At 42.3% G+C, this 25,019-nt stretch overlaps 2 protein-coding genes across 4 annotated transcripts in view; both read left to right on the top strand.

Annotated features, from left to right (window-relative positions):
• The window catches only part of prdm5 (PR domain containing 5), a 32,595-nt gene extending 23,583 nt beyond the window's left edge, over positions 1–9,012 (top strand). For 2 of the 3 annotated variants that reach the window (XM_046050257.1, XM_046050258.1), the window contains 2 exons: positions 5,441–5,545; positions 7,482–9,012. In XM_046050257.1, the coding sequence (XP_045906213.1) occupies positions 5,441–5,545; positions 7,482–7,646 (270 nt within the window). In that variant the 3' untranslated portion in view covers positions 7,647–9,012. The remainder of the gene's footprint in view (positions 1–5,440; positions 5,546–7,481) is intronic. The other variant, XR_006825185.1, reaches the window with a different exon arrangement.
• LOC123971410 (cytoplasmic FMR1-interacting protein 1 homolog) overlaps positions 1–25,019 on the top strand; it is a 1,205,200-nt gene that overhangs the window by 668,545 nt on the left and 511,636 nt on the right. The gene's annotated exons all lie outside the window — the stretch shown is intronic.

Raw genomic sequence — 25,019 nt, forward strand, 5'->3', positions numbered from 1 at the left:
ACAAGGCGAGAGGCCATGAAGAGCTTTAAAAGTGATCAATAGAATTTTAAAGTCAATTCTAAAACATACTGGGAGCCAGTGTAATGAAGCTAAAATAGGAGTAATGTGGTCATATTTCTTTGTTCTGGTTAAAAGCCTGGCAGCTGAGTTCTGGACAGTCTGGAGTCGATCAATAGATTTTTGGGTTAAACAGGTGAAAAGGCTGTTGCAATAATCCAGGCGTGATGAGATGAAGGCGTGTAAAATGGTCTCGGTGTCCTTAAAAGTTAACATAGATCGAATTTTAGCTATATTTCTAAGTTGATAAAAACATGATTGAACAAGCTTTGTGGTGTGCTGCTCGAAATTTAAATTACTATCAAACCAAACACCAAGGTTCTTTGCCACAGGCTTAATGTGATTTACTAGGGAACCAGTAAATGCATTTGTATATGTACCACTCAAAGCGCTTTTACACTGCATTCACACACTGAGCCTAAGTGCTCAAACAGAAACTAACATTCACACACATTCATACACTGGTGGCCACCAGGGGCAATTCGGGTTTCAGTATCTTGCCCAAGGACACTTTGACATGCAGCCTGGAGGAGCCGGGGATTGAACTGCTGACCTTCCGAATAACAGGCAACCCGCTCTACTTCCTGAGCTGCCAGTGTATTGTATCATCAAGTACAATCATAATTTAAGTAGTTAAACTTTATTGGATGCATGTTGATGGTTTGGATGTATAGATTAATTGCTCTGGTGCATCAAATCAGGCGCTCCCTAATAATCCCTGGTAAACTGACCAATCACGGCCATTTGGTTCGAGCACATTGTGATTAGACGATCTCTGCTTCCTGTGGCTTGAAGTGTGATGATGTGTAGATGTGTCCTTTTTATTTTGTTACAAGCCATAGTGGCATTATTATATATTTACTTAAGTAATGGAAAGTAATGGCATTGTTAACCAGACGGAGCATTACCAAATGCACTGCAGCCCTTTTACACAAAGACATTTTGACATGTCACAGTAGGGAAAGCACAGTTGTAACAATAATACAATTTATGATGGCTAAATTCGATATTTTATTATATAAACTGCAGATGGGAGTTTTAACTTTTTTGTACTAGAATAATAAAATCTATTGCTTTTTTAGTCCACTAGAAAACTTAACAGGACCATATAGAGGACTGAAAAAGTGATCTGAACAAACAGAGAAACGTATCTTTTTAGATAAACAGATGTTGACAAAGTTTGACTTTAGGAACCTAATTGGAAGTTGGAAAAAGGTAATAAATTGCAATATATCTCAGTATATTTAAAATCGCAATAAAATCGAATCGCAACATAAATATCGTGATAATATCGTATCGTGGGGCCTCTGGGGATTCCCACCCCTATCACTGTCACACTGTCATGGCTTACCGGGACACTTGAATAGAATGCTTTTCCTACTATGACCAAATGTCTGCAATGAAAAAAGGCCTATTAACACCTTATTACACAGTTTTTAGTGTTTTGTCATATTCCACAATGCAAAGTGAGCACAGTGAATATATGTAGAGAGGGAGAAAGGGATACTAATTCAGTGTCAGGTGTCCCACTGACTTTATCATTCAATCTTGAGCAATACGCTTCAGCTTCTCTGTTTAGCCTTTGTCTGAATTGCTGAGTGTGCATGAAGAAATTCTCTCACACCTCGCCTATTGAGTAAAGTCCTGTCTCCTCTGTGTCTAACATATGTGACGCTCCCTACCCATTTAATCATGAGGTGGCGCCCACGTTTGCGTGTTGTTTCATAAATCATCTAGTAATGCTAATGACAGTGTAGACACAGGCTGAAGAGAAAATCAATGCAGTGTGGCAATGCAGTACGTTCAGATGCAGACATCACTGGAAGCATTGTTTTGATGGCCTGACCATGTAAATGTAAAGTGAGTCAGGTCATCATGAGGTAATTTCCTGGGTTGGGACCCGGCGTCACATCTCGACCCATTGAAGTTCTCCACCAAAGCGACACTTTTCATGAGCTCTTTGTGAGCATCTGGAAGTGTATGTTAGTACCACTTTTGATAAATGAGACTTAATATGTGTTTCATTGTAGATTTCCATCATCAATTTATGCAACTATGACTGTGACAGTTGGGGCCTGTCAACACTGGTCATTTCAAATATTTGTCCACTTTTAATGCTGTCCAGAGCACAGTGCTCTTACAGTGTGTTGATAATGGCGGTATCCTGCCCAGGTTGACGTCTCTCAGTAAAAACAGGCAGGTATAATTTTCTAGTGAGCTGCTTGATTAAACTGACTGATGTTTCGTTCCTAATGTTCCCAGCTCTGCCTTTGCTCACAGCGCTCTGAAATATGGGCTGAACAGTTACAAACAGCAGAGCCAGATGAAGTCACTGTTGAGCAAAACAAATATCATTTGGCTGAAAGAGCCGCAGCTCACTGCTAATGTACAGACGATTTGAGATGGATGCGTTTGGAGTTTTTGTTTTTATACCACAAACCATAGCATCGGCAAACTAAAATGGAACACCGCTGACATTTTGGATATTAAGCGTTTTTTATATTATTATTATAATATTGTTTTGATCTCTGACACAAATGGATGAGGTTGTATGTTGCATAATTACAGACACACTTTTCATGTAAAAGGTTCCATCTTTAGTTCTTAGACATGATGAAGGCTTTTTCACTAAGACACTTTAAAACTCAGAGGGGCGTTTGAGGTTGAACTTTATAATAAAGATTGACTGTTAGTGGCAGTGCTGTCACTGTCACAGATCAAATTAAAATGAATAAGAACTAATAGTCGCACCCATACTCCAACATCCTTTAATATTGTTTTGGATGTTTATAAAATTGCTGCGTTAAAATGATTCAACAGCAGACACACTATCATGTTCAACTTGTCTAATACATATAACACACACAGTTCTGCCTTTGGATCAAAAGCACTGTGTACAGATACAGACATTACAAACAGCTAACTGCTGTGATAAACAGTAATCAGAGCTGATGCTGCGCACGCTGCCCTGGATGTGTTGACACGGCAGCTAATGGAAAAGACTTGTGTAATTACTGAATGTAATTACATGCCTCTGTGTCTCTTCACCAAACCACTTCACCTGCGGCTCATAAACCAGAAACGACCCGCTAAACAACATGTTTCTCCTTCATCACTTTCTAAAGGTTTGTCTTTAGATGATCTAATATGATGTAATGTGAGTCCACGTCTCTGCGCCGCTCTTCTTCAACAAACTTTGTAAAACACTGGAAACCGTTTTGTCCAAGCTATATTCAAAGCAAATATCAAAAATCTAAAAACTAAGTGGACTAAATGTTAGCTGACATTAGTCACTTTCACAGTGAAGGCCTCCTGCTATCACATTACAATGCACTTTTTATTGTCAAAGGAAGTGGCTTGGTATCAGCAGTGGTTTTTATGTAGCCACATTAGCTCGCCACAAAAAATGACCAGAGCAGAACAGAAAACTATTTAATCGGTCACATCTGGTTAATACTCCATTAGCTTGTTGAGGTCAGTATAGCCGCCGGTACAATGCAGTGGATCAAATCTGTGTATGCTTAATTTTATAACGCAGCAACCAGCCTCACCTTTATCCACAATTTTTCCATCTATGGTGTCAAATCCATAATGCTTCCACGCATTACTTCTCAAACAGTTTGGTGTCATGATTCAAAACAGATACGACAAAGATAGATCAGAGCCCTCTTCCCCATTGAAACACAAGGCAATGTAAATATTGTATGTTTTTTTCCCCACATTCAAACAATAGCAAATGCAAAGTCCCAGCCATTGTTAGTGTAGAGATATGGTTGCTTTTTCCCCCCTCTTTGCGTAGTCCACATCATTTAGACCATTTGGACTATGAGTTGTTTGCTGATTTCTGACTGCACCCTGAAGCCTCATAGAGCATAACGACTTCCTGTTGGCATGCTGCTTTACAAATACCAACAAATTTAACATGACACAAGGTTCTTTTCGAGTAAACAAACCAAACCCGTTGCGTTTATAGATGTGCTCTTTTGTTGAGAGTGGTCAGATTCAGAGGAAATTTCAGGTCAAAGGTCAAAGGGTGAACAGCTGCTGAAGAGTGAAGGTCACCAGGTACAGATGTTGGATGTTACCGGGGTCATAGTGATGCATTCTGGGTACACCACATCACCTAAGTCCATTCATGTGTTTCCTGACCTTTGAACTTTGATCCCTCGTAGTTTTTTTTTCCTTTGTCATACAAGAACTATTCATCCCTCATGGAAAAAGTGATCCTTGTTAAAGTAGACGATTTAAGTGGAAATTTGCATCAGTCTGTTTCGTCGAGGCGGGTTTCTCACACACACTCTCACAGATTTATTTCCATTGTTGCCCTTTCTTCAGTCACATGCACACAAACCGTTGCATACTTAAAGCCGCTCAGACACATGCACCACATCCAGTGAACCTGATCTTTACCTCCTTTTGTATCCTGTGTCAGTGGGCACTCCTTGCCCCGCCCACACGATAGCGCCTTTCCCAGGACCCTCACTTCCTGCATTCACCCTGTTTCCATGACAACTAAGCTTTAAATGGGTAGAGCCTGTGCTATCAGCCAGTACTGTCAAAAACAGCTTCCCAAAGAGTGACACTGGGAACCAGCTCCCACTATCTCCACGCTTCTCACTTCTCCTCAAGTCTTTTAGGTGTCACCACTGTTTCCACTCAGACTGTAGGACACACCTACCCTTCAGGGCTGTCCACCCTGCTGTACACACACACACACACACGCACACACTTGGAGCTTTTTTGGTTAAAAACACACTCACAGCGAGATAGCTGCTTTGACTGACACTGAGACAGGCCTCCAAAAGGTGCAGAGGAAATGTTCTTTGGTAAACTGATGAGGTGTGGAGACAGAGGAGTGATATTCTACAGCCCCAGAGTGCCAGTGCACTGATACATGTTCAAAGGGATTTTCTGTGCTGTGTTATCCTTACTCTTTTGAGGAATCCATGTGTTTTTGATGGCCACTACGCCGGTCATTTCCTCCCTACTGCAGGGGCTGTACAATCTTTCATTTCATATCTTCATAAACTCACAGGGAGAACAACCGGGGTGTGAAGTCAGAGGGTATCAGTGTGTGAGCGTGAATGTGTGTATGTGCGTGTCACTGGGATATTTCCACATCTTCTTGCATTTTCCACTGTGCTGTGCCTGTCTGTTTTTCTCTCTGCATGTGTGTGTGTGTGTGTGCGCGCGTGCACACATGTGCGTCATTACACGTGTGCGTCATTACACGTGTGTACACCGTGATGGACAGAAATCTTCCTCCAGGTTTTGTCCACATGTGACCACACTGGGGAAGTATTGTTGTAGGTATTGTTCTGCTGCACACTGACAGATCAAGTGCCCTCTTCTAAATGCGGTGTGTGTGTCTGTTTCGCTGCAGGAGAAGCCGTATAAATGCAGCGAGTGTAACAAAGCCTTCAGCCAGAAGAGAGGACTGGACGAGCACATGAGGACCCACACAGGAGAGAAACCTTTCCAATGTGATGTGAGTGTCCAGCCACCTCCACAGCACCTCTATACTAGCCACTGTCTCCCTTTGATTCTTGCACATGTTTGTCTGTGTGTATATGTGATGGAGCAAGGCCAGATGTGGGGAAGAGTTGTGGAGGGGGGCTTAGTAAGAGGCAGATAGTAATCTTGCTTCTCTGGAGGGGCCAAGTGGGCTGATCTCACGTAAACACATTGAGAGGATCAGAGGGAGAAATTACCCTCTGCTTATAATTCTGTCGGCGTAATAATTATTCTCAGAGACTGGGGAGGGAACATGCGACGGAAGATGTTGTTAGGAACAAACTTTTAGATGCTGCGTTTTATTGCCATTTCTGAAATTTGGACTCACAGGGCTATTTAGTTGACGTCTTCTATTTTTTGTTTAGAAAGCCACAGTTGTATCTTGGGGGTCTCTAAAATTTTAAAAATCCTGTCTAACTCTCCAAACTTTTTAATATGAGAAATAAATATTAAGTTAAAATAATATAATAATAGTTACTTGGGCATACTTTTGAAGTTACCAGTTTTCCAAAATGTAAACAAATATCAGCAAAACAAACAAACAAAAAAAAACGGGGTACAAGTTGTAACCCAGAGCATCCAAATCTAAAGCATTGTGGAAACTATAGTTCCAAACTTTGTTGACATAAGGCTCAGATATGTTCTATGTTGAAAACCTCCATTCAACATTCAACAAAACACTTGCGGAGGCAAAGATGTCTCAATTTTGTCTGCGTGGGTCCACTGTGTCAGACTTTAAAAACCTTTGTACTTGACAGCTCAGTCATGGACAATAGTCTGAGATCGTAACTCTAGAATCCAAATATCTCTTTAGTCTTTGATGAACATTAAAAACAATCTTGCGTCTAATCCATTACCCAACTCTGGCTTCTCAGATTCTCGTTTGAGCTTCAGCACCCTAATAAGCCTCAAGCCGTGGCATCGCCTTGGGTCCTAATCCCCGGAGAATGGTCTATAGTTGTTTTTTAAGACCACAGAATCAGTATCCCGTTCACTCTCAGTGAGGCATCACCAGAGAGTGTCTCCCAGTGATGTCCCACATTCATCTGGATTCTTTTTCCCAGCTGTGGAAGAGTGATTTTCATGTAAATAAGTCTACACTAAAATATTAAAGATAATAGAAATAACATGTGGATTTTATTTTGGGGTGCATTTTGAGTGAGACAAAGGAATCGCGCAGTTCCAGGAACATTTTCCAGACAAGCTAGAGGGGCTCTGTAAGCAGCATCTGTCATAACAGCATTAAAAATGTTGTAGAAGCATCCAGTAACATCTGGGTTACGATGAGACGAGGAGGCCCCTCTCTCATCAGCTCCTGTCACTGTTTCACTTTATAAAGTTGCTAATATTGTATTTGTTGATGGTTTGAACTTTATTTAATTCCATTTGGATAGTAAAGCTAGAACATGATAGCACATCAATACGAGTCTCTGACTTACCTGGAAAAACTAATGATAGACTGCACGATTATAAACGACTCTGGACCATACAATATTTTTACAATGATTGTGTTTAAACCAAAAATAATTTCATTCATATGTTGCAGGATTTTTTTTTTCCCATTTACCACAGATGTAAACTGCTTTCATTGCACTGAAGTTCTTCACAGATGGAGTGAGGACACATGCTGTGATTCTTGAAGCAGTATGTTAAACTGCAGCTGAACACCAGCCAGTGGCGGATTATAATGATTGATAGAGGACGATGGAGTCATTTGTACAGTGTAAAATGGCTCATTTCTGATGGATGTTAAGTTGCATGCATTCCCTCTCACGATTGTTGGGGGGAAAAAAAAAAGTTATCTGTGTTTCCGGCTGTGTGTGTGTTTGGGCAAACTTCAATAAAGTGTGCTTATTTGTTGTAATTTCTACTATTAAAATCCTGTATCTGGGTGTGTGTTTGTTTTCTAGGTGTGCGACCTGTCATTCAGCTTGAAGAAGATGCTCAGCAGGCATAAGCTCACACACAACCCTAACCGGCCCATGGCAGAATGCCAGCTGTGCCATAAGAAGTTCACCAGGAACGACTACCTCAAAGTACATATGGAGAATGTCCACGGGGAAACAGAGAGCTAGAGCCAATTATGGAACTACTGGCTGAAAATGATATCTGATTCCTCAGATAAAGTTCAGCCTCATGCTTCATGCAACCAGCATGGGCTGTACATACTGTATACACAGATGGATAGATAGCAGGAATGTTGTTATTAAAGAAACATACATGTAGGATATGGAAAACATTTGGACGAGTATTTCAAAACTGAAACATAGGCAGTGCATTTTTTTATTTCTTTGTCACAATGTTTAGATATTGTTTTGGATATTTGAACAACAAAAATCGGCAAAAAAACAAACAAACAAAAAAAAAAACCTCAATGTTTGAGCTGCATCCAGAGCCGCTGATTCTGCACACAGAAATGTCAGACATTTCACTTCTAGTCTCTGAATTCTAACCAGTGGTACTGTTCATACTGTTACGGCCTGACCCCTTCCACTGTACTGACCAACTGTCTGAATACTTACTGTACATCTGTGGCCAGATGTGTCAAAAACACCTGTGACCAAAGACCTTTTAGCGCATTTCTTTGTTACCTCTACGCTTTCTACATGTTTCTGCCTTTCTGTTACATTTTGCACATGTTCTTTGCTGTCCAAACATGTTTAATATTTAGACTCTATCGAGCCCCAAGAGCATACTTCAAAACCGTGTTGCATGTTTATTATTTCAAAAAAGAAGTATTAAAACAGGATGGTCGAACAGGAGATGGAGAGGTGGAGCCAGAGAATATAAACATACTGTCTTCTTTTTCAGAGCTACTACGTGCACTCATTTTTAAAGCATTATGAATGGCCCCAGGAAAACTTGCAGGGTTCTTGGTTCTTGTCTTGTAATGTGGGATAGCTGATTGGAAGTGAAGAATGAAATTTGAAGATTTTGCCTGTAACATCTTATTTCTGTTTTTAGGTATAACCTGGTAGACAACTTTAAAACTGTTTTGCACCTACATTATTAACTTAAGATTAATAAGTTCACCTATCCCTTCCTTTCCCGTGGCCTTTTGGTGCTTAAAGTGTGATACTGTTTCTGGGTCCCGAATTGTATTAGGGACAAAAAAAACATCCAAAGTACTGTGTGTGTGAGTGTGTGTGACTTTTGTAATGAATTGTGGAGTATGTTTTCACATGAATGATCCAGGGTTATTGTGCCGTACAGTATGTGTTTACTTCTTCTTTATTAATCATTGTTCAAAACTGTATTCCATGTATTTCAATAGAAGATCAATTCTGTACTGTTTTATATCAAGACCAATTTACTCCCTCATTTACCGCCCCTTTTGATTAATGCACAGTTCCTTCTGTTTATTCTGCCTTTGTAGACTGCGAAGCGTCACTTCACACGTTTGTATTTTGAAATGTATAAAACCTCATCACCTACCAAACATCCATTTCCTCCGCTCGTTCTCATTATGTGTTTGTGAACTGTTGACATTGGGAGGGGGGTGGCACAAGGAAACGCTTTGAGAGTTGATTAAAAGTGTTCAGTTCTCGTTGTTAATCTAACCCCTATTCTTGGGTTGGCAGTCTGCTGGGAGTGAGGGCTAATTAAGGGTTTTTTTTTTCTTTCTGAGGCCACAGTCACCGCTTGCCTGATCTGTAAAGCCACACACTAAAGAGGTCCTCTGATGGTTTCTCTCTGTGGATGCGGGGACTCTTTCTCACGTCCCTCCCCTGCAGAGGCTCTCTGGTATCTCAGAATTTAACTCTGTGAGAATCGCATGAGCCGTGGACTGAAATGGGAGAGCTGCGAGTCATTCTCATTGTCGCTCTTTGAAGTTTTTAAACGGGCTGCTGTTCAAACTCAATAAATCTTGCACGTGTGGTTTGGCATCCTAAAAACACAACTATTACAGTACGTCCATCTTCACGTCTTTGAGCGTGTGCTGTTTGTTTAACAATTAACTAATCACTGGTATGCATGTTAGATTACATTTCAGCTCTATCGCTGGCAGCATCGAAATTAATAACTGCATGATGTCTCCGCGCTCCTATCGGCCTTCATCAGGGAGTGTAAGTGATGACTCTCATGTCACATGAGGCAAGGTTAACCTGCTGTCCCCCTATGGAGCTTGGCTCACCGCGTGGAAAGCGCAGGGCGTGGCTTGAGTCACCTAGTGCCGTTGAGGCCCGCGCTGCCCGCGGAGCTCATGTTGCCCAATGCCTACTTGTTAGTGGTGAAGTCTCCAGGCCATACTGACGCACTCTGAATACAGTGGCATTTATGTTGCATCTTGTAAACAGTAGTAGTAGTAGGGATTTCCAACAGTGGGATATTCTTGCCTGCCACATGTCTGTCCTGAACTGGCTGACAGGTCAGACTGGGTGTTGACATATCTCTGCTTTAGATTACCTCTCTGCTCTCCGTGTCTAACGATGTGTCTTGCCTGTCTTTCACCATCCAGGTCTCTGGTTTTCCATTTTCGTCCAGCAACGTTTGATTTTTCTCATGGGACTTTCCCAGTGACCCAGTGATCTTGTCCTCCACTTTTTTTCTTTTTCCCCCTGTGTGCATCCCTGCCTGCATGTGTCTCTCCCTTCCTGCTGGGTGTATCACACCGAAGCTCCCAGTCAATATGTTTCTAATTACATGTTTTTACTGGAAGCCCCAGTTTCCTGTGTTGCCTTCCCATTTGCGAGTGTGGCCAGACTGTTCCCCGACCAGCGTCCACAGAGCCAAACGCCAGCCCCGCCCACTGCACAGGAGTATTATTACCACGCAGGCTCGGGTTTATGGCAAACCGCTGTCACGTTAGGAATGACACGGACACGCGTGTTGTCTGACTTCTGTGTTTGGCTGGCGTTGCCACAGCAACAGGTAGCCTTCCCCTCCACTTCCCTTGACCAGAGTAATGTGGAATGTGTGTGCCCAGCGGAGAGTGGCACGCTGGAGAATTTTAATACGAGAGGGCAGGGTGTGTTTGGGTATTCTGGGTCAGCCTTTCACCAGTGATGGATGTTCCCTTAAAGCCACATTTCCATGGAAACAGACTGTGGCACTTGGGTACCTAAAAAGCCTTGACACTGAAAACCAGCAAAAGGTCAAACGCTTGACACGAGGCCATAGGGCCTGAGCCGAAAAACCTGCCTGTCTGAGGAAAACACACATGCACACCGTTCTCACGATATTTCTGTCTTGTATACTGATTTACAAGGTGGTTCTAATTTAATCTTCAGACTGCACTCCAGGCAAGAGAGCGACATATCAGGTCAAGTAGACAGGGATTATCATTACAAGGAAATTGGGAGAGGACACAGCTATTCCCCACCTCAAATCCACACAGCCTAAAACTTCATTTTTACACCATCATTTAAGAGCGACAACAAGAAATGCAAGAATTGTCTTGTCTAAAGAAAATTATAATTTTTCATTAGTAATGTAATATGGAATTTCTGGTGTAATAAGCTCGTATAATCAGTACTTAGATGTGCAATACTTAGACAATAGATCAATGTGTACTGTGAATCACAGACTCAATCTGTAGTTCCCCTCAGCACTTTGTAAGGTTTTTAGCTCCTTTAAGCTCATTGTTTTGGTTTTACTGTAGACACAGTTAGTGGCTAGCTAGTGAACATAGTGGCGCATTTAGCATCTAAAAAGCCAGATATTTCCCTCTGGAGTTGGTGGAGACCAGACTAGACCTTAAAGGAGAGTGAATATTGGCCAGAAACACAGCTCCATGTTAATGCTAATGTTGCTATGTGTCTGCTAGATGTGTAAATAGACAAAGCACCGTCATGAGGTGTTAGTATGTCAATGTTGTGTTCACAGCTGGTTTCCGCTAAATGCAAATAGCCAAAAAAAATCAGTTAATGATGGTTTGTATGACTATATAATGTCAAAACATAATTTCAATTATTGAGAAAAACAATGTCATTTTTTGTCATTTTTTGTTTCTCATGTGGACCCTGCAAAATCAAAATAGATGTATATTGATGGGGAAACAGCATACCCTGATTGTTTATGTTTAAACTGCCTGCAGGAAATGGAGCCACATTTGAAGTACTGGTGCACAATGGTGTCTTGGACACAGACTCATGAGAAAGGCGAGAACTCAGCAATATACAGAAGCTAAAAGCTGGCCAGGAAACGCTCCAGAAGAATGATGGAGAATTGTCTCCTTATCCCAGTTTTGTCCTCTTTGGGAGGTTAAACCATGCACTATGCCAAGTATAGCTGCTAATTCCAATAAACAAGAATGTTGACATTTTCTAACTGTGAAGAAATACAGGAGATGAAAGGCACTGCTGTGAATTACAGGAGGCTCATTCTGAAGGGCTGGAGGGTTACAGACATCAGTCAGTGTGCCGGTCCACCGGTGGAGCATTAGTGTTGGTCACTTCTGTCAGCACGCTGTTGCTGTGTGCCGTCAATCCTCAGCCTCATAAGGAACAACAGTGTTGTCCTCGCTTCATACACACTGGGCCGACATCTTGTGTCTCTTTTCGTGGCCGTGCGTTGTTGCAACACAACGGCGGGTAACGTAACAGATACAAAAGTCAGACAGGGCTGGTCACTTGCAATCTGTGATCTCATAAAATGCAGCCTGCAGGGGTAAAAGAAACAATGCTGGTGTTGTGCTCAAGTTCAGCTGTCTGAGCAGAAATTCAACTTGGCAGAAAAAAACAACAAAACAACAAATCCAATAAGATTTTGACCTTTGCCAAGGTTCAGTGTGACCCACAAAGGGAAACATGACTATGATGAGCTGCCAGAAACCAAATTCAACCCATTCTTTTTATTAGTCTGTGAATATTTGAAAGTGCTGTGTAAAAGCCTGCCTCTGCTGCCGTCAGACTTGTCTTTCTGGTTCTTTCCTTCCCAACAGAGTGCTGCTCAGGGATTTATTGTTAGGTGATTGGTGATGACAGAGAAGACTCAACCAGTCTAGCCAAAACATTTGTGCAAATGTGATGATAGATACGCCATAATTCCTCTCTTTTCTCTTCGGTCAGGCTGTTGCTCATCCTCCCCCTCCCTGTGCTGTTGTTGTGTCAGCGCCCATAATCTTGCCGTTTTGATAGACCTGCGTTACACACACGACCCAACACAAATAACACCAAAACCCCCTGCTGGGCTGGAGAACCAGGGGTAATGACTGCACATGTTTCAATGCAAGAACACACACAGAGAACACTGAGAGGAGGATTCACTCTGCACAGACCGAAGCAGAGTGAAATTAAATTATTAAACTCTGCTTAAAAACGTTTGAAGTAAATTTGAAACATTGGCACGTTGGATGAAAGAAAAAGCCAATTTCAATACATGCAAAATATCTTTTTTTCAATCATGCTGAATTTACATATTTTGAACAGCAGTGAGCAATCTGTGGAATTAAATGTAACCAGTGACATAACATTGGCCTTATTGTCCCCACTCATGCTACATTTCTGTTTTGAATTTTGTACCATGTTTGAAATGGGAGTCCTGTGTGAGTTTGGAGAAACCAAATACCACAGCGAGGGTCTGTTTCCTGTCAGAGAAGCAGGAGAAGCAACACTGAGATACACACCTTTCATGTGCTGATTTAGGTTTCGGTCCAGAGAACAGTCGAACACACACACACCAAGAAACACACACGTGCACACAGCTGAACATGCACAGGCACGCTAACTTCATGGAGAAAGGCCTCCAGTGTCTGTGGCCCTTCTGAAAAGTGTGAGGTTTCTGTCTGGGCCCTCTGAATTAGCCACGCTGAAGCTGTTAGACCACACACACACAGGCAGGCACACACACGTACGTACGTGCACTGAATGATAATTCCCCTCCCATACAGGACATCATGCAAGGGGAGTGACTGTTGTCAGAGTGAACAGCTGCTCGAGCCAAAACACATCTATCTTCCACAGGAAGTTATTGGTCAAACAAATGTAATGAATCTGTTGTTCTTGTCTTGTTGACTTTGACAATATCTGTCTCCCCCCTCACACACACACAGCCTCGATACACATACACTGTGTTCACTTTCTCTTCTTCACACAGAAACAGTAGAGGGGAAAGCGAATCAAGGTCATGGATCTCTTGTGTGAAAGAAGGCTGGTATACTCCCACGCCCATTTGGCTTCAGCGGTTAAGTGAAATAAAAATCCAAGAAAGCCACACAAAGAGAGAAATGTTCAAGTAATTCTGGACAAATCTAACTTTTTTTAAATGTTTGTGACTAACAATAGCATTTTAACATTATCCAGGAGTGGAGTTGATTAGCTTGTCATGATGGTTTTGGGTTTGTCAATTAAGTAACAGTTCTGTTTTATCCTAAGCGTGAAGGAGCTATAAAATAAATGTCTATATTTTATGTCTGACACTAACAAAACAAAGCATTTTCATCGTAGATCACAATTATAAGAGACATCTGTAAAACTGTTGACAGGACACCTTGAACTGCAAACTAGGTAAATTATGACTCTTCATATTATTCTAAAAAGTCGTAAAAAAGACTTCCAAGTGTGTGACGTCATCCCATTGTAAAGAGGCCGAGTGGTTACGCATGGGCGGAGCCAGCGGGACAAACACCACGGATTGTTTTTTGTGCTTGGCAAGCAATTTTCATTTAAGTGAGCGGGCAACCTCTTCGAGTCAGGTAGTCTAGTTCTTATAATACATTCATGCTGGGGACCCTACTCTTTTTCTATTGCAGTTGGACCAGGTTGTGGCAGATACTCAAGCTAATAGGGCCACTAACTGTAGCACGACTACCGCCATGTAGTCCTCACACTCTGCAGGTGTACCACGCCCCCACAGATCCACGAGGAGAGCTCAGTCTGTCATGCTACATTTGTAATAAAAAAAGATGGCACACATGTACGACATCAGACGATGCTCTGCCTTGCTGCCTCTGGGCTGCCATCAGAAGCAAATGATTTATAGGGGCCCGTGTTCATTTTCACTAGTTGGAGAGCTGATAAAATAAGGCAGTGCTGATACCTGCTCCCCTGAGCCGTGTTCTGTAAGACATCAGCCTTGATCCCATAACTCCAGGAGCCCAGTCCTGTCATGCTGAAGAATGAGTGAGTCTGACCCAGGTTATGGAGCAGTCAGAGCCTTCAGATTCTCATAAATTACACCTTGTTAGAAATAAAATCATGCCCACAGAGCGAAACAGGGAGATGAACGGTCCAGCTTGTGTTCACTACTGTGAAAATCAAGACAGAAAATAATGTTTTTGTCTGCAGATACAGTACAGTTGTATTGACTTTTAAAGACAATACCTGCACAAAAGAGAGAACAAAGCAGCTTTTTTATATATAAAAATGTCCAGATAGTGAATGTAGACAGACCTCATTTACTTTCTCAAGTTTCAGCTTGTGTTGGATCGTAGACAGTTTACCTCCATGTCCTTGAACGAGTCTTTGATGCGCCAACCCTCAGTCTTTGTGCCTCAGTAGCAGACAATGATGTTTGTGTAGGACTTTCCGCTTGTTTCTCCTGGCAAATGTGGGCAACCCGTATATTTAACCTTTGCACCAAACCTTTACAGTGGTTTCTCTCACATCTGCCTTCCTTTAAATCCAGCACACAGTTTAAACTGATACCATCACAAAGTTATTCATGAGACCGCTCACACTGTGAAGCACTATCTGAGAGCCATTGTGCTGTAAGTCACTTCAAACCCTCTGTTCTTCACGGCAAATGAGCGAGGCCACTCTTAAGCTCCATTAAGCAGAGGGGCAGTTATTTACTGCATTTGTTTTCTTTTCTTCAGCTCTGGTCACAGGTGCAGGCTGAGCTTGGAGACCTCAGGGCAGCCGACCACTGCACACTGCAGTCTCTGTGGAGAAAATAATGAACCTTCCTCTTGGTCTGACTGGGTGAATGGATGTCAGATCACTTATGGGACGTTGATATGGACCATTTGAATGGGATTTGTGCTCTCAATGTAGTCCTATGTGCTGAGATGAGGCTCAAAAGGATGAAGCAATTTTCAAAAATAGTTTTTTCCCCCATAAAAGCAGCATTAGACTGTTGGAAGGAGCATTTTTAGGTTGACTATGACAGGTTTTGCTCTTTCAGGATTAGCATCCTGTTCATAATGTATATTTGTGATTTTAAAGTTTGAAAAAAGACAAGACTTCAAGAATGTTTCCAGAAAAACTAGTTGTCGTTTTTACCCTTAGACATTTGTACGCATTTAACAAATTAAACTATAAAGTATTAATAAGTACGCTTTAGAGGTGCTGGTATACAGATTTTGTTAACTTCGCTCAAAGCTAGGCTAGCCCTGGTGTCCTGTCTTAAAGCTAACCTAACTGCGGCTCGCTGAAGATGTAAATATCGTACAGACGTGAGAACGGTATCAATCTTTTCATCTAGTTCTCGGCAAGAAAGCAAATAAATGCATGTCCCAAAACTATTGTTTTTGACATAGCTAGTTTACACATAAGAAGTCTTTCACTTACACGATGATAACAATACGCTCAAAATTAAGCCTTTTTTTTTTAAATATCTGCTTTAACAATTTCTTATCAGAGAAAGAACTTTTTCTTTTATTCATGATGTATACTTTTCATGAGTGCGCCGCGTAAGACATATGTTTGCGATATTCTTCTCCTCTTCAAAGCTTTCCAAGGTTTTCAGTAGCCTCAGCTTTTGCCGTTTACATCTCTGGAAGTCATAAGCAACCTAAAACGTAGTTTATTCCTATGTCATTGAGTTTTCAAAACAAATTGTAATTCTAGATAGCAGAGGCATAAAGACTGGTTACGTTTGTCAGGCTGCTTTGCGTTGTTACAGGAACAGGATGTTTCGGAGGGGCCTTGTTTGGAGTTGGTGTTTCGTGAGGAGCTGGTGTTTAGAGATGTGAGCACGCTCTAGCCCAGGTCACCTCTGCAATGGCTTTTGATTCTCTTTCTTTGTTCTCCAATCAGAAACGTGTTTCGGTTTGAGTTTCATTAAAAGCATGTCCTGACATTGGATCCATCTCTTTGTATACCCGCCGAACAGGAACAGTGTGCGACCTAACTGGAAGCAGATCATCCTACCCTTCATCAATGGACTGGGCTTGTATGCGTGTTTGAGTGTGTGTGGTGTGTGGGTACACACCTATGTTGCTGTGTGCAGTGTATGTTACAGCATGTAACGCATCTGTGCTTGTGAAACACTACAGCCCAAAGTGTCACTCTCTCTGCAAACGTCTCACATGGCCTGACACCAACATTTATTCTCTGTGCATGACATCATTTACCCTTTAGACGTATTAATGATTATTTCATTCTCTCCTCCTGCCAAGGGAACGCCCTCGCCTCTTACAGGGCAGAGCAGCACACTTAGCATAGTTTTTCCACAGGAAACAGTGGCTCTGTTGCCGCCTGCTCAGCCAACAAGTGTCAAGTGTCTGACAAAGATCTTTGAGATTTCAATGCTTTGTTTACAGATGCTAGTATGCTGTCACACATGCCACAAGGCATCTCATCCATGTCAACTTAAAATAGGTTTCACTTTTTTGACCTTACAAAAGGAGCCCCTCAGAACAAACAAGGTGTTAAAGACTCGCAGCAAATTGCCACTATTTTGATCTCCCTTTATTCTCCACCTATTGAGAAAACTGATCCCGTAACATCAGGGGGAGGAATGTGCCCATGAATGCATTCATTAGTCCAGAGCTGTTGTGCAGGAGCTTCAGGCCTCCTGGGAAAGGGAAAGTGAGTAGAGAAATGTCTATGCAGCACATGTAGGGAAGGGCTTCCAGATGTGACATGTCAGCATCAACGACACTCAATGACGAGGTGGGGATATTTGGGGTGGGAGTGGGGGGGTTGAGTGACTGACAGGCTCTCAGCATGAACGGGGATACCACTCAAGGAGAGAAACAGAAAAATAATCATCTCTTCAATGGCAACCTGTGTTTGTATCTCCGGACTCTTTTGGGGAAGGTTGTGTTTACGTGGGAATGACTGCGCGCAGGTTTGTGCATGTTTGGGTGACAACTTATGCCTTGTACCCAACATGAGAATGGGTGTGTGGGAAAGAAAAAAAAATCACAAAAGAGCTGCGCATTTATGAGCTTGAGCTTGTGCATGAGCTTGTGCATGGGACGTGCCAACAAGGAGGTCAACATTGGTTCTCTGTTCAACGCCGACATTTTTATGTCCTACGTGTATGGTTTAGGTTAGGGAAAGCATGATTATGAATAAAATTTGGTCATGGTATGGTTAGGGTTAGGCAACAAAAACACTTGATCACAGTTAGGGAAAGATTGTGGTTATAGTTAATAAAAATGCAAACGTTAAAGATATTATCCTTAAGATTCTCATGAAACCCCCTTTTTGAAACAATTTATGGTTGACATTTTTTTTAGCAATAGCCATTTAAATAATTTATATTCTGTAATTACTTACAGAATTGTTAGTAACACTGTCAGTCATTCCCACTTTTAATTCAAATTGTATTCACATCTTTCTAGTGAAACATTGGGTGGCTTTTATTGTGAAGCAGTCACAGGAAATGCAACGTATTTGCACTGTGAACAGACAGGTGTACCCCAGTTTATCTTCTGTTGTGTTTCAACAAACAGTGCTGAGCCTGTGACAGGAGGCAAACTCCAGTGTCCTGCATGCTCCTTGACGTCAATACCGTTAGTTTCCGCCTCGCCACATAAAGTGCACATAACTTCCTACACTGGGACTGAACGTTGGCAAGGGATGGCAAACCATAAGGTGCAGAATCATCCATAATGAAGGTAATTCGTAGGATTCTGGCCTGGTGAATACATGCATCTTTGTGTGTTCATTACTGCACGGATAAAGCAAAGTGCAGTATGTGTGTTTGTGCATACCATCACCGGGTCTGTCGGCCACATGGAATGTACAGTACAACCAGAAAGGGGAAGCCCAGCTGGAGAACCCGAGGCTGCTGAATTCCTAAAGTGAAGAACATTTTCCAGCCAATCTTGGCGATGACACACCTTCAGTGGGGTTCAAACACATCTGGAGGAAGGCTGAGTTCTTTAGTACCTCATCCAACTCAGTCACCAGGTCGGCTTCATTACCTCAGAAGCACGGCTTGTATTCAAGCTTATTCAGGGTAAATGGACAATAGAAGGCCGATCAGACCCACAGTTTGCTGCTGGGCACAAAGTCACTCTCTCAAGCATCGAGCCATATGTCAGCCAGATGCTGCTGGCCTCAGTCCCCTTCAAAGAAACAATTAGGCACAATTATCGCAACATATAAATGAATTTCATCCATGATTAAAATGTTTGGGGAAGGAGGCGAGCAGGACGCACAGCCAGGTGGTTGTAATCTCGATGGTGGTCGCAGTGGGGCTTCGCTCAAAGAGGGCAAAAGAAAGAAAAACCTGGTGAGCTGTTTATTCAGGCACTTGTTTGGTCTGGTCAAGTGCTCCCAACCCATCGACCCCCCCAACTCGCTGCTTGTTCACCCCACCAGCAAAGGCATCTGTCGCTTAATACCACTTTAATGAAGGTCATTCATTTTAATGGAGCCTCATTTCAAACTCCAGTAATTAAAGCTTGCTGGTGCACTTGACTGGGAGGCTGTTGAGACAGTGTTAGTGCCAGTTCTCCAAATAAACAGTCCCACTGCAAGCCAATGCGCGTCTGAGCACCATAATCCAGCCCATAGTCGGCCAGCTCGCAGTCATGGAAAGAGGAGAAAGCGGTTCAGCTCAGAGGAGAAATCGAAACCATGTTAAAGAGATGAAAACCACATTTAGTTAAGTGGAAAGAAGGATGACAGGTGGCTCAAGCATGTTCAGAGGATAACAGAACAATCACGTATAATTGGGTTTGAAAGGTTGAGAACACAAGGAGGAACTGAGGAGTGATACAGTGAGATTCTGATGTCAAGTGTTCGTCAGACCGCAACTGAAAACTAGTCCGCTCTGTGAGGGATCAAAGTGCATCCCACTCAATGTAACGGTCTGCGTGTGTTTATGGCAGAGATAAATCAAAGCACATTGAAAGATACAGAATCCACTGAAAAAAAGTAAAATGCTCAGATAAGCTCTAAGCTCAGATCGTCAAGGTCTCCTGAGAAATCACTGTACAGTCGATCTTACAGACATGTGCCCCTGCGGTGCCATGCAGCAATCAGCAAAGACATGAGGACGATATGTTCTCATGCCCAAATGAAGAGTGTGACGAGGTAAGCTGCCATAGATGGTACTTGTCAGGCTCTACAGCCCCACCAGGATAGTGAAGTACTGACATGTCACCGTCACTCACACACCATAATGAAGTTCACCAAGGTTAAAAGATTCTCTGAGATATATTGTTTTTCTATTTTCTATCTGCATGCTGGTGTCATGAAAGAAATTTAAAATAAATATTTAAACGTGAGATAAAACACTCTTTCTCGCTCAGCTAAACTAAAACTAACTCGCCATGCACATGTTTAAATATATCCCTGGATAATTTACGTGTTTACTCCCCAGATTAGAGAGATCCATCTTTCTAGGTGTGTCATCTACCCAGCATGCTTTGCTGCTTTCTGGCGTCAGATGGTATAATGTTGATGTATGATCTGTGAAGAGAAGCCTTGTTTTATCTCCTCCGTGGTGACATGGGACGGTTGTTTTATCTCCCTTTGCAGAGCCATGGGATGCTCGTCCCGCTCGCTTGGCCTATCTGCCTGCCTGCTGAAGGCCTGATGAAAGCCCAGGGACACCTTGTCCAGATGGCAAACATCCATCAGAGGAGCAACATGTCAAATGGAGAGGGCAGAGGAGAGTCATCCACGGGGCGAAGGAAGGGTACTCGCTCGGTCAAACAGGGTTTAAGCCACACAAACACCTCAGCAGCGGTCCTGTTGGTAGAGATCTTTGGATGGCAGTTTTTTATGTATTAGCAGGCAGATGTATAGTGCTGCAAATACAACAGTAATTCAGGGTTGGAGCCAGAACGCACCTCTTTAAAACAAACATAAAATGTCCAATTATTCAATTATTACAGCCTCAGCGCCCAATTGTCCGCCATAAAATCGTGGGCAGGATCAATGCTGGCTTCTCTTTTTTAGATTTTATAAGCTGTGTCGACATTTATTTAGTTTGTTAAGATTAACTTCACTTCACTTTATTACACTATGTATTGATCCCGGTCCCATTTTATAGCGTTTACTGCAACAGTAAGTAATTTTCCTCTTTCCAGAGAAAACCCAGTGATTCTGTCCACTTGACCCCCAAAACAGCAAAGTCACAACAACCCCCGACCCGACATAAATACAGAAGTCAACTGTAAGCAGTGGGGGCTGTATGGAATATGAAAGATTGTGAGCTTGAAACTCAGAGTACAAGTAGTATAAATACTATTACTGTACTATTTGTATGACATTATTTTACAGTGTTTATCAGCGTATGCATCAAATTTACACCTTCCCTACCATTCATTTATCCCCTACCCTGTTACCCTCCACGGCCTCTGCTAACATTACCTCTGCTGCATCGGCATCAAGCTAAGCTAGAAGATGAAAGATCTCTGAACCACTGAACGAAATTCCCCTCTGTATGATTATGATATTTCTAAAAGTTAGCTTTGGGGTGTTCACAATAAGAGATTGTTGAGTCTGTTGGCTTACAAACAAGCTAGTATTAGTTGACTGCGCACATCATTTTTCCAGCTATAGTTGTAGCTATAGTTACAGATGACAACTGACTGACTGCTAATGCTAATTAATAGTAAACAATTGTCAGAATCCTTCAGCGATACTTCCCCTTATCGAAGATCTCCGTGCATTCAGCACTGAGAAAAAGCTTGTTAGTCTGTTAAACTACAACGTTATGTTAGCTCAGCATCCAGAGTGGAGAATACACCAACATCAATCATCAATTGAGAAGATATTTAATATATGAAGAGTGTCATTGTATTATTCTAATATTATTTGGTGGCACGTATTGGGTGTACACAGTATTGTTTATTGTCCTGCTTGGATGGAGCAGTGACCTGTTAGAAAAGTACTAATAAGCCCCTTTAACCCTCTACTAAACTTGAGTGCGTGATTGTTTGATTCCCCACAATGAAAACATCATTGCACAGGCAATAACACTATTAAAATTTGTAAAGGCCGAGAGCAATGCCAGATAATTTGAGGCACATGGTAGTGAGACAAAATTTACAGGCCTGATAAATGAAATCAAACGGACACAAAGACATTGAAACAATTATAGCTTTTTCTTGTGTGTCTGTGGTCAGTGACTGACACGCCAGCACAACGAACTAATGAGAACTAATGATGGGCATGTTGCATGGTCTCAAACCAAATGTGTTTATTTTAGCAAAGTGACCTCCTCTTTAGCAAATAAAAACAAAATGCGACATCCATCTTTTCAATGGAGCCTTTATACATTTCTGCAGTTTATCCTCCAGGCTTAGTGAATCTGTGAACATAATTTCTCTCTCTCCCTCTCTCTGTGTTTCCTGATTGCTTCCACATACTCGTAGCAGGTCCAGCTGGAGACTGTAAAAATAAACTTCATGTTTAAAAATGGTTAGATTAGTCCTTTTAAATAGGTTTCTTTTCATGTTTTTGCGTCCCTGTGTGTCCAACCTGGCAGGAGCCGGCAGGTTGAGAACAGACTGAGAATGTGTGTGTGTGTGTGTGTGTGTGTGTGTGTGTGTATGAGTCTGTGCTGCATGGGAACATGGAAGAGTGCAGAGAAACACTAATTGGCAAGAAAGTGGAGAATAAGACCTGTCGCCTGCCAGATGTTGCTGTAAAAGCCGTTAGCGAGGCACAGGTCCACAGTGAGGTGTTGGAGGCCTACACATGCATCAGAGGGAGCCGTCAGGATCCTGGATCGCTCTCCTGCTGGACACCTGGCTTCCTGCCTCCCTGCACAGCTGTGCACCTCCACATCATGTTCGGCTTGTTTCATCTTGCTGTATATGTTGCATGTTGTCAGATTTTATGTTAAACAAGAATATCAAGCAGGATCTTTTTTTGTGGTTGAGTCAAACAAAGAAATCTGAATGGAAAACCTTAATCTCATTCCCAGTTTTATTACATAATGGCTTTGCGTTTAGAGATTCTGTCTGCGTGGTGACTTATGGATAAAGAGATAAACACATGGTGAGATGGTATTTGTAACCCTTTCACCCACAATGTCTTAGTAGTGCTATAATTATATTGTGTGACCATTTTGGAGCTGGACTTTTACAGTGCCACTGGATGTGTACACTAAACAAGAAGTGTTTGGTTTCCTTGTATTTTTTTTCAGCACATGATCTCACAGCCACCTCTCATTTTCAACAGTCTGTCATTTTTCTATGGCACATTACAAAACCTATTACTCTTCACTCATCACTTTTAGAGATGGAGATGGAGAGAGAGCTTAAAGTGAACTTGAAGCAAAACCCATCTGGGAGGCTTAATTACAAGTAAGCTCTGTTTAATAAGCACTGGATCGTATATCCCAATTCAGCGTGTAGAGGAGGAGAGAGGAACCTCCAGAGGCTCAGGAATGTCAGTGTTTGCGTATGAATGTATACAGTCGCATGCCAACAGTACTGCACTGAGGAGCTGCTTCAGGCTGGCACTGTAACTGACTTTGGCTGCGGAAAGTGAATGAGTAACTCTCTCCCTTCCCTCAGAGACTGCTGATTAGGTGCTCTTGGGCAAGGCACTTAAGCTTCAACTGGCCAGAGCAGCTCCCAGGACTGTATGGAGCTGTGTGAATGAGAAGCAGAGTGTTGCAAAAAAAAATTCATTCATTTAATGAGGCCAGTCTGGTAACACAGGGTCATCCAGCAAAACATTGGCTCAACCTTTTCTCAATTGCAATGCAACGCAACCCAGCAAGGCACCATGGTGGCCAATCAAATACGTGCAGGCACACGCTCATGGTGGATTACTTTGTGACAGAAATGGTGTGCTTTGACTTTTTACCTTCGAGCGTTGCGGTAAAAGATATAATAAATCCTGACTTGATAATTTTCCCAGAAATGTAAAATCCTATGTCAGAGTATTATAAGATTGTTTGGACGTCTGAAAAACCTTTAAACTCATAGATCTGTAACTCAAATTGTTTGGGGTCTGGACCTCTGTTTACCATGTTTACCAACTATTGCAGGTGCGCAACATTTGCTAAATAGCACTAAAGCCCCTTTTCCACTGCATAGTACCAGCTCGACTCGACTCGACTGTACTCGTCTTTGTTTGGTTTTCCATTGTGGAAAAGTTGTACCTGTACCTGCTTCCAGGTACTTTTTTTTTGTATCCAAGCATGCTGAGGCGATACTAAAATGTAACGTGAGAACACGCAGACTACTGATTGGTGAGAGAGAATCGTCACTATTCACTGCATCATCATTGGCCAGCAACAGAAAGCTTTATATTTTACAATTTTCGTCCATTATTTCATCACTAAATCCACTCTGAGAAGTTTTGAGGTGAGAAATCAACTGTGTAGATTTCGAATATTTACAGTTTTACAAAACGTGATGGAGGAACAAAAATGTGCTGAGTTGAGGAGCTCCGCAAGTGGCTGCGGGGGAAGCCTGTGCTAACCCGCGGGAGGAGCGTGTGAGGCCGGCCAGCCGCCCGCTCACAGAGCCGTCTGCTCCCGCCGTCACACAGACCGCTGCAGCGACAACGGCAGAGGAAAACACAGATGGAAGGTTTTCATACCGCTTATCCGTCTCTACATTCAGAGGAATGTTGAAACGTTTTAACTTAAATCCAGAGACAGCTGTGTGTGTGTCGCATTGAACATTACGTCGCGGCAGTTGTATGTGGCGTCGCTATGACGTCCAGCTACACTGAGGGGTTCTATCTCTGGGTACTATCTGCAATGGAAAACGGAGCACGGCCAAACAGAGTCAAGGCGAGTTGGGCTGGTACTGGTAATGGAAAAGGGGCTTAAAGTACAGCTGAGACATCTGACCTGAAGATGGACGTATAAGGTACACTGGAAATTTCGTACTAAGACTGTAAGTTTGGAGGTACCTATTTGATTTGTCTAACTCATTCTTCTGAAGCCTGAATTTAACTTCAGGTCAACTTTCGAATGACTTTTCACACAGAAAGAGAACTGTGGATTTTGTCCACCATAATTTACATTGGAGTCAGGTTAAGGGAACTCTTCCTGGCCAGAATGGACAGGGGGAATGACTTCAGTGACCAATAACTCTTTCATTGTTCCAATGGTCATGTTAGCACCGTATCACCATAAGCTTGAAAAATATACTATTTTTTAAAGCAAGAATAAACACCAAGCCATGAAGCCTTCTCTTGTCCACTGCTGTAAATGCAACAAATACAAAACAACTGTGTTCCTGTTTACCAGCAAAAATGCACCTTAACACTAATTGAATTCTTCAATGAAAATTTCAAATATTCTAGCAAGATCGGACTACGATAACCTCTTGATATCATTTTGTTTGTGCGGACAAAGATATGGTTTTTGTGGTTTTGGTTGCTGCAGTGACATCATCCACACGGCGC

This window comes from Micropterus dolomieu, linkage group LG05, assembly GCF_021292245.1.
Source record: "Micropterus dolomieu isolate WLL.071019.BEF.003 ecotype Adirondacks linkage group LG05, ASM2129224v1, whole genome shotgun sequence".
Taxonomy (NCBI): Eukaryota; Metazoa; Chordata; class Actinopteri; order Centrarchiformes; family Centrarchidae; genus Micropterus; species Micropterus dolomieu.